General features: G+C 35.6%; 1 protein-coding gene across 1 annotated transcript; it reads left to right on the top strand.

The window, feature by feature from the left end:
- The first annotated feature begins 8,374 nt into the window (after window positions 1-8,374).
- LOC135695633 (CD151 antigen) lies at window positions 8,375-17,734 on the top strand. Its single transcript, XM_065214770.2, has 7 exons — window positions 8,375-8,537; window positions 11,122-11,313; window positions 12,066-12,140; window positions 13,056-13,157; window positions 14,378-14,536; window positions 15,756-15,839; window positions 16,420-17,734. Exons 1-7 carry the CDS (start codon window positions 8,481-8,483, stop codon window positions 16,471-16,473), a joined length of 723 nt encoding a protein of 240 aa, XP_065070842.2. The 5' UTR covers window positions 8,375-8,480; the 3' UTR covers window positions 16,474-17,734.
- The last annotated feature ends 3 nt before the right edge of the window (window positions 17,735-17,737 follow it).

Here is a 17,737-nt window from a genome sequence, read left to right as displayed (position 1 = left end):
CAAGTTCCTTCATGCAGCCACGTCAATTTATTATTTTTCAATAATTTATAGCATTAAGGAACTGGTTATTATTTTAATATTTAGTGTCTATGACAGAACTATTTATTTTTCTATTTATTGAATGATTAATCTGTAAAAATGTATATTTATACTTAACCATAATCTATCTATCAAACTGTTTGTTTTTAACTCTTGCACTGAAACTTACAGCTTGGAAAATAAAATTTTATGTGCAAATAAGGTATTGCAGCAGTGCAGTGAGAGGGTAGCAAGAGGGGCAAATGCCCACCAATGTCAAAAACTCATTTAGAAAAATGGGCATCTTCTGGCATTGCAAAGGGTTTTGGCCCCAATTTTTCCATCACTCAGCTTGTCTTTACCCCCCCCCCCCCTGTCTTACTACCCTGGCTACTCTAGTGAGGTATGCATACTCCTGTCCATTTATTTTGGGTATCTCTTAAGTTTTCGACAATAATGTTTTTTGAAAGTCATTTAATATTTTGATTTATGTAAACACTGTATGAAACTTAAATCATTGATACCCAGGGTCCATCCAATAGCAAAGTGATTTCTTGTTAACGTGATTCATTATATTGCTTACAAGAATAATTTTGTCTTGTTATGTTTATGTTGTATTCTGAAAAAGGGGCATTCAAAATTATTTCCTACAAATTATCCAAAATTTCGGCACCACCCCTTCTAACACATTGTCACAAACTGGCTGTTGTTTGTAGCGTAGCAAGGGGTGCAAGAGGGGGCGGACGCCCCCCTTTCCAATGGCAAAAAATATCTTTGAAAAGGGCGTCTTCTGGCATTCCAAAGGGTGTGGACCCCCATTTTTCCCTTGTCCTAATCTCCTTTGCCCCCTTCCCAGTCATCGTGTTCTGCTTAATGGTACATGGATGGTAGGGGAAAGACAAAGTGGCCCTTTGCATCATCCTGTCCAAAGTTTTAGCATTTTGTCGCATGAACTACAAATAATAATGGCTCATTCTTTAAGTCTTCCTGTGAAAAACGTATAATTTTAGATGTTTACTTTTCCGTTAGATAAAATTTTGTCAGATGAAATGTCATTTTAGGCCTTGCTTGGGCAATAAGGGCTTATTGCTTTACGTAAAAAGCAATAAGGGCTTATTGCCCAAAGTTGTCCTTAAGCAAGGTTCAACAAATCGCATACGCCTATTTTTCGTAACTGTTTTTAAGTATTTCCCTCCGTGCCGTTACTCGAAAGGGGGCCTATTATAGGTTTGTGGCTTCATGGCTTGGACCCTATTTTTACCTGCGGCCTCCGGATTTAAACATGGTTTATCTGCGTACTGCGGTTTCAACAAAAGGTGCGTCTTGCGTCTTTCGGTATAAATTCGCAACGGTTTACGGCTTCTATAATACGGTTGCGGCTTTCAAATGAAAGACGGTCCACGGCAAGGCTTTTCACTTTACACCAAAGGTTTTGAAAAGAGCTCCATGTCGAATAGGAGTAACGTAAGAATGGACAAGCTACTGTCAGTCATTGCTGTCAGTTAGAACAAGAGTGGGAGAGGGAATGTAAACAATAGTGCCCATACCAAAGAGGTAGGATAACACAGTGATATAGTGTAACTGGTACCTCTATGGCCCAGCCACGTAGCTGCAGGGGGGGGGGACACGGAGGGCTGTGCCCCCCAAATGAAAATTTTGACAACAGCTTGCCCCCTCTGGCTACAGTTTTTTCAAATGATATTTTGAAAATTTGGCATATTTACAATTCCATGACCTTGATTTTGTCCAAATATATCTGTTTGTTATATATCTGTTTTCTTGTTTTAAAGCCTGCCCCCCTCAGGTATGGTTCTTGCTCGAGTTTGCCCCCCCCCCCCCTAGCCGACACCTACAGCTACGTGGTTGCTATGGCCGTGTAAGCAGGACCGTACCTCTCACTGGGTCAACAAACAAATAGGATCTCCCAGAAATATTCGGTAGTTTTATATGGTGTCATAGGGCTCTCTTACACGAGTCAAATGTTTTCGAAGAATATTGTCTCCGCAAGGCGGACAAAATATCTACGTACAGTTTTCAGAATGATTCATGGGATGGTCAGTCCCAATTAATTCACAATAATAGGGGTTGACGTAATATTCATGACTAGGGAATTTTCAGAAGATAATATTTACAGACAAGGCAACTAGATATAACTGAACTGGATATCATTGAAAAATTTAAAACAATGAATAAACCATCAATCCTAATGTTGTGGACATGGTCTTGCAAAGCGAGCTGGGCCAAGGTGACATTTGGGCCCAAAAAATTTTGAAGGCTGAGGTTTTATATGGTATCACAATCTGCTCGTAAACTTAAGGGGCCGCGCAACATATTTAAAAAACAAAATTACAACCAACTTGTGCTTTAACAGGTTTTTTGAACCAAGCTTTACATTACTTATCACTGCGCGAATGCACAACCTTTACATGTATGTACAAGCTGCAAAAATTTATATAGATGACTCTGTCTCATATGAACTGTCATAGCATCCTAACTTGACGAAAGAAGAGAAGGATGCTTCTAAACAACCTGATACAACTATCAAGCAATATAAAATCATCTAAAGTCTTTGCCCAAAAACTTTATACAAACTTTTATGTTATCTCCTTACATTTCCACTTATTTTATGATAGGAATTATATGGGCAGAGTTTTTACAATCGCGTCCTCCCGCTACGAAGAGATCATAATAAACAAAACTCTCGTCGGTTCCTTTGCCCTCGATTTCACTAGACGAACTTAGCCATGACAAAATTATCATTCATTAATCAGATATAAACGAATTATGATACATAATTGCATTTGTTCACAATCATGGGGCATTTCGTCTTAAATAAAGTTGTCTACTTTCATTCTTTTTTAAAATTTTCCTGACATTCGAAGCCTCGTATAAGTTAACGCAGGCGCAAGTTTTTTCAGGCTCCACCTGATAGGCAGGAGTTCCCCTTCTGCCTAATTCCTATTCTGTGACATAGTTCCTTCAATGGAAACGAGGATCTTATTTGAAACATTTTTGATTATATTAAGAAAAAAAACAGGATTTTAGAGGATAGGGCCAAGAGAAAGGAAATATTTAAAATCTTTATAAATAAATAAATATTTAAAATTAGCACGAGGGGATGAAATTGCCCAATCTTCTAACATGTAAAGTGAAAACATTGGATTATAACAATGATATGGTCAGCGAAAACATTGAATCAGCTTTTATAATTCAAGGAGCACAAAGACTACTGTTCCAAAGATATGGTCGGCAAAACCAACTTCAGCATTTATGGAAATGTTCCTTTTAATTCCCAACTCACAGCCTTCCTTATTAGTCCCGATATCAAGACTTTATCCCAACCATTCAATATGAGAGATTCTGTTCCTATATAAAGAGAACAGGGGCGTAACTTGGCCAATAGTTTTGGGGGGGGGGGGGTGAAAAGGGTTTCTGCCCTGCAAAACTGAGTGGTGCCCTGCAGACCTAGTAGCAACGGTTTGTCTATAGGTTACTAGTGAAAGCTTTACCAGTGTACACTGGTCTTTACCAAGGACAAACTTCTAAGCAATAAAAACAAACTTGAAACTTCATTGCCTATGAAATTTCTCTACGTGAGCGTAAATTGTTTTTTTATATTCACTTCATTTAATGTTTGGTTTGCAAAATTAAGCTAATAAACAGCTAATTGGGGGGGGGTGATGTAGACAGCGCAACGAAATTTAGCCCAGTGGGGCTAAGAGTCGAGTTTAGTGAGGTAGGAGGACCCACCATGGTTGGGTCCGACGTGAAGAAATTTTTTGAAATTATACCTTGTGAAAGGGCTAAAAAGCATCTTTCAGACAAAAATTTAGCAAATACTATTGTGCTAAAAGAACTGATTGTTTATTGAAAATATTATTGTTTATTGGGAAAAATAGGGAGGGGGATGTCATGCTAAAACTCTAGTGTTAGACGTTGGGGAAGGAAAGAAACGGCAACCTTTCGTTTCAGATTGCACGTAGTTGTGAATGACAGAGGAAGATGTTATTTTGATTGGGAGAATTTTTTTTCCTGTACAGAAATGTGCAGTTTCTTGTCTCGAGAAGGCCATGTTTACTCATCCAAAATTTAAACATTGCAATGATACAGAAAATGATTTATTGAATTAATGCAAATAAAAGAAAAATAATAAAGATATACGTGAAAAAGTTAGCAATTAGATGAAATAAAATCGGTATCTTAACGATTTATTATGTTTTTTAGTTCATGCACTGATAAAAAGTAATAGAAAAAATGATAAAAAAATTCCTATCTTGACCAAAGTGAGGGACTTCAGCCCCTTATTCCTCCCCAGTGACGCCGTGCTTGTCATGAAAATAATTTACAACTTAAATTAATTTATATGGACTCAATCTTGCCCTCATGAACATATGCATCAATCATTGCATCCATTGGCTATGACTTTCGGTAAGGAATGCTTTCGCTTTGCTAATAACGGAGCTCTTCCTGACATACCTTTTCCGTTCTCTAAAATGCAATGTCAGGAAGGGAGGTTTATAACAAATATAATATTTCCATTTCAAAATTCGTTAACGGCCCTTTACGAACTTCAAAAGTGGCATTTCTGCGTGGCAACAAAGCTCTTCTTGGCGCCCTGCGAAATCTTCGATTGCCCTGCGAAATCGACTATTTTTTGGATTGGGGGGGTGTCACACCCCCCACACCCCCCGGTAGTTTCGCCCCTGAAAGAGAAACCATCTAATTTTTTTGTAAGGCAAAATTGCTTCAAAAGGTCCATTTTCCAGTGAACTTGAATCACTTATACTCAAAATGATTTTTCATGCGTCTACGGCAACCATGGTGCTGTCTCCAGTGGTAAATCTGTCGAGACGTTTTGTTAAGATTAAGGACGTATTGTTGTCGATAAACAATTGAGCAAAAATTTCTAATTTTTCATATGCCTAGCAATAAATGTATTTTTCGGCTCATGTATTGGATTTTATCTAGCTGCAGAGGCAATGTTTTCAGCTTTCAATTAATTTTTCAATAACTCATGAAACTGTTTCTATTTCTAAGAAGCGAGAAAAGTGATACAAGGACGGGTCGACTAGCAAAAGAGACTATATTCCTTGTCGGCTCAGAGTCAGGGCACAGTTAGGTTGCGCAGTGAGGTTCAATAACCGATTTATTCAGTAGAGCTTGAGTAGGGCTAGCTTTTTTTCGAATTTTAATCCATTCATATGATTCAGGGTACACACTTTTTATACGAAAATATGAATATTGGATTATAGTCTATAGGAATATTAAGGCTTTAAATCGCTGAAATTTAAGAATAGTTTAAGAATAATGCAACGCTCAAGCTTCATCAAGAATCAAGTTTTTGGTTTACTTGAGTTTTGTTCAAAGCAAGAAAAATGCGAGTTTTAATAATTAAAAATGTTGTGGCTCTGCAAAATTAGGTATTTTAAAAAAAGTTGGGATGTGGAAAGTGCTTGGGTACAAACACGTTGATGTGTCAAAAGATGTTTAAAAATGTTTGGATTGATACAACAATAGCTTGCTGCGAAACATAGTGAGGAACATTAGAAACAGTTACTTCTTATCCCCCTTTTCAAGCAGATGGCTTTTGGTGTCTCGTGATGTTTTGCGAGGCCCTATAAGAGGGGACGACATTATTTCATAATTCATGATGATATCTTACAATTAATTCATATTTCAAATTACCAAAGTAAAGTATTTCGAAATTGTCAAATGTTCCATTCTACCCCCAAAGTAAAAAGTTTTTAGGAGGTGTCAGGACACATGGGACCGACTCACATACAAAATAGATTGAGTCTTCAAAACCAAACTTTGCAGATAAAATATTGAAAATGTGTAAAGAATATGTTCAGGAATAGCCAAAGGGCCCCGTACTTAGGTAAAAATAGGGAATTGATTCTCTTTGGAACTGTATTGATCCTTTGGTACTTTTGAGGGGAATCTAAGGACACTGGATGAGAAATCCATCTTTGTTTTGCTCAACTTGTTTTTGGGGAACAACTAAAGAAACTCGAAAAACATACACGTATCAAAACTGATAGTCTAAAGTCTTTTGCGTGGAGGGTACAACCTGAAGGGGCCAGTCTTCGTCTATTTTGTTTAAAATAAGAATAACCTCGCGGAAAATATGTCTAGACTCAGATAAAAAAAATTGAAAAATGAACAATATCTGTTTGGAGATTTGAAAATTTAGAAGACAGATTTTATCAGCAAATCAATTCTGCAACTTAAATGGTTTACAATACTGTTGTTCAGTTGTATTATAAAGAATTCATAGTATAAAGTTGTGGAACAAGTAAGGTAGATAAAAACACTTTTATGATCTTATCTGGTATTTTTGTCTATTTTGATGAGATAATATAAGGCAAAACAATTTGCGGTAGATTCTATGCTATTGGCTTTTTTACTAATCATGAAGTATGAAAAGCCGCCTCTTCTTTTAAGCGCCTCCTGTGAAAAAATGCCCCAAAAAAGTTTGGAAAATTTAAAAGAGCAACCCAGGCGTAATATGGTATCCTAAAAACTCTACATATCAAAAGTCACTTGAGTCAATGCTGTTATCAAATAGATAATTCTAACACAACATTCAAAGATGTATTCAGTTATTTTGTTATTTCATATTTCATACTGGGAACCAAAGTTATTTCAAAACCAAAAAATCTAAATAGTCATATTTTCTCCCCGAAAACTTCAATTAATTCATATTTCAATAACCTCTTATAGGGCCTCTTTTGCTATCGCGGTCGCGTCTTCGCGCTTAATTTCATTGCGGATTGCGGCATTTGGTTGATTTTTGCACGGTTCTGCGGCTTTTGGTCCTCCTATAATAGGCCCCCTTGAAACTACATTCATAATAAGAACTCATAAATACGGAAATGCCAAAAATTGTTCGATATCATTTCTTTGCAGTTGCCTTTATCTTTTCTTTGCATTTCTTTGCAGTTGCCTTTATCTATTTTATACATTGAATTCCAATGACAATGCAGAAAGAACATCGTCGATAATAGATATTTTGAGAAAGTTCTAAATGTTATTGTTATTTTTACACAAAAGGATTGTGTGGTTTCCATTTAAGATATTTGAGCCTTTTTTGAAGGAGGAAGCAAAGTAACCTAAAATAGGCAAGTAAATTCAACACACTTTGGAACATAACTTTGAAAAATAATATAATTATGAAGGGTGGCTAGCCCATTGGTAAAAAGCTACTGCTACCTGTGTAACTGCCAAAACTAGCTGCACGCTTTTGCAGGGAAATTTGCACTGCTACATTGCACTTATATACCAGGTTCATTGGTCTAAGGAATGTGGAATTGTGGGAACTGAGGGCGCCTTGGGAGTAAAACAGCAAATAATTGCCGTACAATAATTCACAGCCCCCATTTTTAACCTTTAAAATTAGTAACATTCGCTGTGGGCAATTTATAATGCAATTACTTTTGAATGTTTTCAGATGATTTCTGTTCTCATGTTGTTGGAATATACTCAACACCATCGTCCCACTAAGATCCACAGTCCAATTGTGGGTCTTGTTAACATTTTGTAGCTTCCCAAAATCCTCTGTATACTTTGCAAATGTCGACACCTGCTTCTCCTTGTACAAGTGCAAGTGGTATTATTGCTTATTTTAATAGATTGTTCTCATCTTTTTATTTTATAAATTGTTGTAAAATTTTTCGTATCCTTTTGCAACTTCAATTTTTAGCCAATTCTCTGGTTTAGATAAATTACACAATACCGAAGGAAGGATAGAATATTTTATAGAAACACGATTATTTGAAAACAGTTGGAAAAAAGAGATTGTTCATTGAAGGTAAATAATTTTTCTAGATTTTTGCTTGACCCCCCCCCCCCTCCTTGCCAAAAAAATGACTGTGGCTGTAGATCTGATTATGAAGCCAAACGTGACTTAAAGAGCAAAGTGTGCACTTTATACAAATCCTGTTGATTTTGTGAGATTTGCTTGGTTAATAATATTGTGATAAAATAAAGCCCTCTAATAGCTACAGAAAGTGTGACCTGCAAAAAATATTCTCGTGAATTGGCCCCTATACCCCCGCTTTAACCCATAAAATAGCTTTCCTCTCGATACAGCTATTTCACATTTATCATCTCTCTTAATCCAGATTGTTTGCTGCAAGTATATGAGTCACAAATTGATGACTTTCTATTATTTTAAGAAATGGCATCATCTTTTTATTTTGCTTACATCAGTCGTTGCCATGGAATCCTCGTAAATTTTCTATTAACAATTGAAATTGGGTCTCTATCCTCTGATTGGCTAGAAGTATACTGCACAATGGACGGAGCTGCTTGACGTCGTTTGCAGTCGCTGATTGGTTTATTTCGATTGCTTCGCTGGCCTTAGAGTAAATCACCTCTTGAGGAAGCATTTGAGTGGAATCCTACCGAAAGCAAGAGTTTGGACTTTGAGAACGCATTAATCGGTTTTGATTTTTGTAAACATGGGTGCAATAAGATGTATCAAGTATTTGTTGTTCTCATTTAACGTTGTTTTCTGGGTGAGTATTATATTTTTTAAAGTTTTGCAGTATTAGTGTGATGTTGCGACATTGTTTTGTTCAAAGGCCTAGAGTTCATTGATTAGGTATGTAACTTGAGCTCCTGGGGTAGTTCTGCAGCATTAAAGCAGTTTTTGTTGAAATCTACCCCTTTTTCTTAACTATTTTGACATTTTGTACGTATGATCGGCTTCTGTTGATAGTGTTTCGTAAACAAACATGCGCAAGGTGTGTTTGATTAATTAATGGAGTGTTGTAAATTTATTTTATATTACTGTAAGGATGCTATAGCGGTATTGTTCCAAAATATATGTCTTCAAGATATCAACTTTGTGTTGCAGCCAGCAAAGCTGTACGAACCGAATTTATGCTCGACTTTGACCCTCGTCATGTTGTAATTTATCAAGCTATTGAATTAACCTCGCCCATACTTGTCTTCAATTAAACGCCGCTGGTATGGGGTGAAGTTTCTATTGTTTTCGAATCAAAACATCCACAGAACAACTTACATTTTTAGAAATACATTGATTGTTTACGTTAAAAATCTCTGCCTCAAAACCTCAACACTTCAAAGAATCGGCTTTTTACTTCCTGTTTGATCGGGTGAAACATTTGAACGATGTAAAATGTCTCCCATCGTTTTTTAGATCTCGCCTTTGAATTAGCACTTCTGATAAATTTGAAATATTCAAAATCTTTGTCGGTTTTTCTGATTATGCATTCAATGCAATTTAAACAAATAACAATTCATTCCTTGCGAAAATTAAATTTTTTTGCTGTATGAATTCACTACCTTGCAAATCTCTCTAGAGAAACCAAAATGTAACCAGTAAATTTAATATGAAAAGTAACCATTAGGTTAATTGTTCCTCTATTTTGAACTGCTTAAATAGAGAGTACGGTAACTTATCATTGGACCAAAAGAAAATGTTATTTTGGATAATTTTTTGTGGAAATTGGTTTAAATCCAATTGGATGATTGGTATGGAAATGCGTACTAAAACTTATTTGATATTCAAGTCTCATGATGCTTAGACGGCTAATTATATTTTAGGGTGGTTTATTTGCTTCCCGACTCTGATACCAACTAAGGTCATTCAAGAAGTGTTTGAAACTCATTTATGATGGCCTTTCTGTATTTGAACATTGAGTCAGAATTGTTAATTGTGAAGTTTGTTGTTTACAGACTGTTTTTATAATTGGTTTTCAAGCTGATCGATTGCCCTACTTTGAAGTGAAAATGTCATAGATATTTAAATGATATACAAGGCATCAAATGTGTTTTTAAAGTTTGGGATCACTATCCCAGAAATCTAGATATATTACAAGTTCGATTTCTGAATGTGGTTAAATCTTTGTGGAGAACAATTGACCAAAATATCAGCTATCGTTTTGGGGCAATCTGAAACCCTTATTATATTGCTGAACCAAACCCTTACAAGTCCCCAAGATGGAGAAAAATACTATTGTTTGGTTTATTTAACGTTATTACAGTTTGTTTAACCATTTAGAAAAACATATTCTCAGTTTCTGGATAAGCACAAAAGAAATGACAGGCTGGATCAATATTAACCAACTATGTTTTCGTAGAAAAGTAGATAAAAGTGTTCTGATTTTGGTTTTTTGTTTGCATTGCTTGAAAATGGATCAATGGATTTTGCTCCAATAGAGCACAACTGAAAAGCCATCAAAATAAACATTTAGTTTTATCCAATTCTTTGGATAAGCAATCAATTCTGCCATCATTTAAAATTATGCAGCCAAGGGCCTGAACAGTTTCCAGAAGCTGTATTTTATGTCTATATTGAAAAATTAGTGTTCTATGTCTTCATTTTTGGGGACATAGGGACTCCCACAGACCTTGTTTCAGGCAGTTACTTTCTCTGCCTGTCTGCAAATTGTAAATCTCAACTTCTCAACTGCCAATTATCTTGCTACTTTGCTCTGATAGTTTTGACATATTACCAATCTTATGGAATGGCAGACATGAATAATTAATTTCTTGTTTGAAATATACTTCCAGATCTATGAGCATAATTTTGAATTATTTAGGGGAATTCTGTTATGCTGTTTAATGTGCAGTAAGCACTGATGTGATTAAGTACCTACAAGAGAGATCTCTTCCCACAATTACAAATAGGTGAATCATTCAAAGCCCATTAATCTATGATGAATCATCCCTTCTCTCATACAGGTGTTTACTATTATGAGATCATAGTTTTAATTGCTTCCTCTGTTGTTTATATGACCACCTAATGATTATAGTGGTCATAACATTAAGGTTGCTTGGTCTATCCTTTTTCAAAGCTATTCCTCATCAGTGGTTCTAGATTAGCTGTATAGTCTACCAGTAGTAGAATATCACAGGGGTTTCCACTTTAAGGCAATTGAAGTGACCTCAGCCATCTGTCCAGAAACAATTGCTCAATCAGGCAGCAAAATCCTATGTTTGTTGATTTGCTTGTATTATTAGCATTGTTAAATAACCATGGTTGAACATTCATTTTGGATCTGAAAGACCTTATTATTGTTACAATGTTTAGGAATGTATAGGAATGTTATTTTAAATGTGTTTTTGTTTTAGCTGGCTGGAATGGGTGTGCTTGGTGTTGGTGTATGGATGTATGTGGACCCTGGAACACTGAATGAGTTCATGGGAAAATACTCCTTCAAAGTACCTTCGGCTATTCTCATGGGAGCTGGTGCCATTGTTGCAATAACTGGATTCTGTGGCTGTGCTGGGGCAATAAAGGAAAGCAAATGTCTCCTTGGAAGTGTAAGTCAATCACACCTTCCAGTTTCTACTTATAAATTTTGGGTTTTTTAGTTAAATGTAAATGCTATCCTTTTGAACTTCAGGACCAGTGTGTTTGGAAAAAACTTTCTTTGGGTCTTTTTTCATTTGATAAGTGTTTAGAAGCAATCACCAGTTGAAAAATGGCTTGAGCCATCTGTCTGTCAATATAAGCCAATCAATGAACAGGCCTGGCCATAAGACTTTTAGCAGGGGAGCAGTAAAAAGCTCATCTAGTAATCTGCAGGTGAGCAATTCTAGATGAATAAGAAATTGAACAAAGGAAAATTGATTTCAAGGAGAGCAATTTGCTTTTTAGAGCAAGTTAGGAGAGCAATCTGTAGCTCTCCTCCAGCATTCGAGGAGGGGAGGGGGGCAAGATCTATCAAGATCTAAACATTTGAGTGAAATCCAATTGGTCAATTTTTGATAAAAAGCTGACTTGAGCCCCTTTAGTATCTATAGAATGCTTTTAATGGCAAAAGAAGCAGTCATACCTGTCAGCACTTCATAAATGCTAAAAACTATTGTTCTATCTAATCATTTACTTTGTGCTTATTGCTTTTTCTGTTGTTGGTTCCCTTTAGAAACCTGGTAGCCATAGATTGTCTTTATATCTTAAATGAATGAAAAGAGCTTTCTATGAATCAAAACATTGAGATAATCAAGTACAAAATTGTTGAATATATGAAGTATATACAAATCTAATTTATATTCCATTATTTCAATTTCAGTTCTTCTTCATGCTTTTGATCATCTTCTGTGCAGAAATTGCTTGTGGTATCCTAGGATTCTTATTCAGGGATAAGGTAAAGATATGTTGTTTGTTTTTTATTTTTATCCATATTTTGTATATTATAAGCTATCTACGCTGAATATGTTTTACATTTTTATCTTTCTCAGACTTCATATTGGACAACCCGGGCTTGATTAAATTATGCTGATCCTGGGTCATATATAATTCATGTTTTATTTTTATTTGGACAAAATTGAATTGAACAATAAGCATTTTTGCATAGGTTATACAGAATATGAAGACTCTTAGAATATGAGCACTCTCTTACTACACCCAAATACAGTGGTTGGTAGGCTAATTACCAACATACTGTCAAGCTATAATGCCATAGACTGACTACAAAGGGTAGCAAAGTGTCTACGGTTCAAATAATCAAGTTCAATTTACCATGAAGATACAATTTTAGGAGTTTTTCATTTTGTGATGTCATTTAGTTCTCTCTTGTCATACAAAAAACTTTTTTCTCCTTTTGAAAATTTTATCTCTTAAAAATGTACCAATTTTGTACGTATTTTCCTATCCAATATTAAAGGCATTGAGTCATGGTAAATAGGCCTTCTCTATAGGGGGTCATTTGGTTTCGGCGTGATCACTGCTGTTTCATGTGATATTAGCATCCGTTGTTGACAACTTGCTATTGATGAAAATTGTTTTGTCAATCAGTACGAGGTGAGTTCATGTGACCAGTTCCAAGCCAACCAATAGCATTGAAGTCATGAAAATCATGACTCGGCAGATTTTGGCACTTAGGGTATACCCAATCCATTTTATCATGACTCAATGCCTTTAACAAAATTGATTTTCATTAGAGTGTAAAACCTTTCAGTACATATCTTTTGACTTTTAATGTATGCAACATATAATTATTCAAATATATGTTGAAATTGTGAAAGGTGAGCTTTTTTGTAACAATCAAAGGTTTTTTTAGATTGAAACAGAAGTTGAAACACAAACATTGGACATTATCAAAAACAAATATGGTATAGGGGATATTGACTTGGATCATGCTGTAGATAAAACCCAGGAGAAGGTATGTCAATTCTTGTTGTCTTGTAAATCTTGCAGGGCACTTATATTCAATAATGGTTGCCCACACCCTCAAAGTATTTGTGGGAAGGTTGCCCACACCCTCTGGGGGCTTTTTCAAGTACTAAAAGTAATCAATGATTATATTTCACTTAGGTAGTATCACACACAAGACATTGGAAAAGAGCAAAAAATATCTTTTTAGTTCTCATGTTGCATTCTCTGGTAGAAAAAACATGTGAATAAAAGAATCGTTTTGTGTATGCTCTGCTAATATCTGACACACACTCATTGATTGCAAGATAGATTCAAAGACCTGGCCAGGGAAACCGGAGAGGAGGGTTGCAGGGGGCATCAACCTCTCTTGCCCTTTGAAATGAAGGGCAAGGGGGACCAAAGTGCCCTTTTGATAAAAGTGGTCTTGTTCTGGGCCTTTTGTAATTATTAAAGAGATTCATATGAAATCCTGGCTGTAGTGCCTTTGTCATAACAAAACTTCTCCAAACTTCTACAAAAATTTCTTATGACAGCAGTAATCCCGTTTGCAAGATGCCTACAGAACATAGATAAAATGGCAGTTACAAAAAATCAGTAGAAGCTGGAAGTTTTTACTGAAGCCTGCCCCTTTGCCCTTCAGTCTTTCCAGAGTCCCTGGGCCTGGACACAAGACTTTTAACAGGGGAGCAGTAAAAAGCTCTGCTAGTAATTTCCAGGTGAGCTATTTGAAGGTTTATAAGAATAGAAACAAAGGAAAATTGATTTCCAAGGAGAGCAATTTGCCTTTTAGGGCAAATTAAGAAAAGCAATCTGTAGCTCCCCTCCGGCATTTCAGGAGAGCCTGGAGGGGAGCAAGAGCTGTGGCTCTCCTCAAATTGCCAGGCCTGGATTCACTGATAGAGATATCAAGAAAATGAACTTGTTTGGATGCTTTTTGTAGCTTTTTAAATTTATTTTCGGATGTGGGTTTAATAGGAGATGTGAGATTAGAATTATGTTCTGTCAGTGGAGATATGTTTGGATATAAATCATTACATCAACAACAGTGTTTTTTTAACTGAATTTTGTGTAAACAAGGATGCACTGTATTGGTTTATCAAATTTTGCTGCAATGTTTTTTTGCCAAACAAATCCAAGGGGAATCAAGAAGGTGAGCCTTTTCGCGTACTAGATAATATCTATTGTGTGATTAACTTTAGTTTAATCAAATGTTAATTTCTTTTCTAGTTTAAATGCTGTGGTGCTAATGGGCCTAGTGACTATAGAGGATCTAAATGGGAGGCTAGAGAAGGACTGATAGGTGTGATAAAAGTCCCAAAGTCTTGCTGCAAAGTTGGTTCAAGTGCATGTGTATCATCCATTGTATTATCAAATGCATATGATAAGGTATGGTATTAAAATACAATAGTTTATCTAGCCTTTTATCCAGTGGTGTTGACTAAGCAATGTATCCATATTACTGCTAGTATGCGAAGAATTTGTTGATGGTAGGACAATAGAAAGACAATCATATCCAGCAAACTAACCATATAACAATTATTTCTAACAGTAACCTCTTGCATAGCTCTTTATATGGTGGTGAGAAATCAATAGAAGATCAAAACAAATCTGATTTCAAGCTAACATTGAGATATGTTGAAATGATTGATTATTTTCAATGAGCAATTTTGGCAGCTTTATTTCTGTTACAATTGCTCTCAAGTTGTCAATTTTCTTCTTTGTAATATTTTATTTAAATGCATGTCATTTTGTTGTACCTCATTTCAAATATAAATTGTTTACATATTTTTCTATGTTTTGGCTTTGGGGTGGTCTTCTGTTCCCCTTGGTATTGTCCTTGTGACATTAGTTGAGTAGTTCATAGTTATTGTCTTTAGTTATTTATGTTCATTTATATTGAGCAAAAAGATGACAGCAATTAAACAAATCAAAATTGTGTCTGTCAGTAGCAATATTCCATATTGTAATCTAAAAATTTTTCATGAGGGATCCAGCCCAAACATTTCTTAATTCCTCTTGCTTCTCTGTACGGTCCCAGACCAATCTAAAATTTTGGTTTCTAGATATTGTATAGGCCTCAATCATTGGTAGGGTAACGCCCTTACTGTTTACATTGTATTTCTCTTTGTTTGTTCCTAGAATTAATAGTATTTCTAAAGTATACAGTTAGGTATTGAAACTTTATTTTTGTCACAAATATTTTCATTGGTATATTTCTTAGAGGGAACAAATTATATTTTTAGCTGTCAGCTATTCAATTATATGAAGGTTTGATTGCGAAAATTATGAGTTCAAAAGGTACTTGTGTTGAGGTTAACAATTTTTTTAAGCAAATTAATCAAACTTTTGAAGGAAAGATGTATAATTATTTTCCAAAAGAAATGCATTTGAAAAGAGGCAAGCACAAGGGGTACAAAGGTGCCGTTTTTCCCACTTTTACCAATCATGAAAAGTATCAAAAGTGAATTGGCAAGCACAACCCCCCCCCCCCCCCCCCCTCTCCCCGCCCTCTTTAACTTGACTACACCGTTAAATGCCTGTCTCTGAGTTTTAAAAGAGTTATTTGTCACTTTACAAAGTAATGAAAAATCAACTCTATTCTCAGGGCTGCGTTGTTGAAATAAAAAAATATGCAAAGGATCATATGCTGATAATTGGGGGCATTGCCATTGGAGTTGGAGCAATTCAGGTATTAACGGTTTTTTCAAAAGCTTTTTATTCGTCGAAAATACTTTTTCTGGCTAGCTGATATTTTGAAATTTTTCTCAAATTCCACTGCTCAATTCTTTGGCCTTCTTCTTGCCTTTTTACAGATTATTTTATATGGCAGTTTTTATATTTGATTTCAGGCCTAGGGCGATCGCCCTCGCTGAATTATTGGCACGGGCTATTGACCGCCCTCGCAAAAGCATTATTGCTTCAATTTGCACGCTATGTATCATTACAAGAGTTTGTTTACAAATTCTAGTTCAAATGCACATTTAGTAAACCAAAGTTTAGGTATGATACTCTAGTACCCTCGTCAAGCACTGGAGGACTTGCTTTCACAAATATTGTTAGACAGGCGGTCGCCCTCATAGGCTCATCCACGTGGGAAGTTCGTCACCCTTGTGAAAATTTCTTAACTGTTGTATATTCACACGCATTGATAAATAACTTATTCATAGGAGCACTTCACTATTGCATTCTGTAGTTCGTTTCTTGCGATTTTTAATCCCCAAGCAACAAATCAGGGAAGAATTCTTAGAACTGACATCACTTTCTTGCAGATTCTTGGAATGATCTTCGCTCTGTGTCTGTTCTTCAGTATTGACAACCAGTGAGGCAAATGACGTAACTGCTATCCATATCTGGTATTTTATTGTACTTTAAATCGGTTTATGGAGCTTTTCTCTCTGCAACAGCTACAGAAGTAAGCTTTATAAAGTCTGTTTAAATGACCACCCGAATCTTTTATGTAATTCACTGACTTTGTGGTATAGTAGAGGTAGAGTAGAGAGAATTGATTATTTAGCTATTTTAAATCCCTCTTGTTTCAAAAGGACACTAAGAAATTCTGATAAAGTTTACGATGCAAATTGTTGTGCATGCACCGTCCGATGGGCATGGGGTTGCTCAGGGATTACAGTTCAGTTTCTGCTTATAATCATATATATAATAAGTGTTTGCTTATAAGTATAGTTGATTTCGTGTCAAAGTGGTTAAGGCAGAAACCGCTGCAATTTTATGACGGAGCATGGTTGATGCAAAGAGATTTTGGAGGCCCAAAGAGGTTATTGCACTATAGGACCTCTGGGCCTAGATTCCTTCAGTTTTTCTGAGAAAACTGGAACCCCTTTTAAGACTGGGATGTAACTACTTTTAAAAATTTCGTGTAATTTGTACATTTTAATAACACCTTTTCGTATTATTGTTATTTAACTATGATTTTTATTTTTATTAGATCTTTAGTTGATATTGCACAGACTTCTCATAGCTATAATGAAAACCTGATACATAAGTTAGGTGCAATAAATAATGTTTATCGTAATAATGATATAACTTAATACGGACAGTTATCATATAATTAGTTTCGTTTGTTGGATCATAGCCTGGTTTTACAACCACTTTATTAGCAATCAAAGTGATTTTCTAGCACGTTTCTTTGCCATAAACGACATTTTCTACAATATCAAGCCCTTTCATTTTACCTGTTGCTTTCTTATTGTCACAATACTAAGAATTTCGGTGCACCATAACCACGATCCCAGTCCACCAATTAGACTTTCCTTCCCATAATCCAGGTAGAAGATGATGTTAAACTTCGCTGTTTTGTCTAGTTAAAACAACATACTCCACGCCGGTTTTCGTCTTCAATTCCATTACAGAAGTTGTCTTGATATGAGTCAGCTGTTTTGTCGATTTTCATGGCTGTTAGAAACGAAAACTTCCGTATTTGAATTTGATACAGTTAATTTGCACAATGTTTTGGCCTTCTTATGTTTTTTATCGACTTGTTGTTTACTTTGATTCCTGTATATCATTTGATTACAACTTTTCATTCTAAAGATTATCATATTGCAGTTTACTTAGAGTACTCGAAAACAT

This window comes from Rhopilema esculentum, chromosome 2 (genome assembly GCF_057945365.1).
Source record: "Rhopilema esculentum isolate cy_ngs chromosome 2, ASM5794536v1, whole genome shotgun sequence".
Taxonomy (NCBI): domain Eukaryota; kingdom Metazoa; phylum Cnidaria; class Scyphozoa; order Rhizostomeae; family Rhizostomatidae; genus Rhopilema; species Rhopilema esculentum.
Note: the sequence above shows the minus strand (reverse complement) of the source record. Positions and strands in the feature narration are given on the sequence as shown.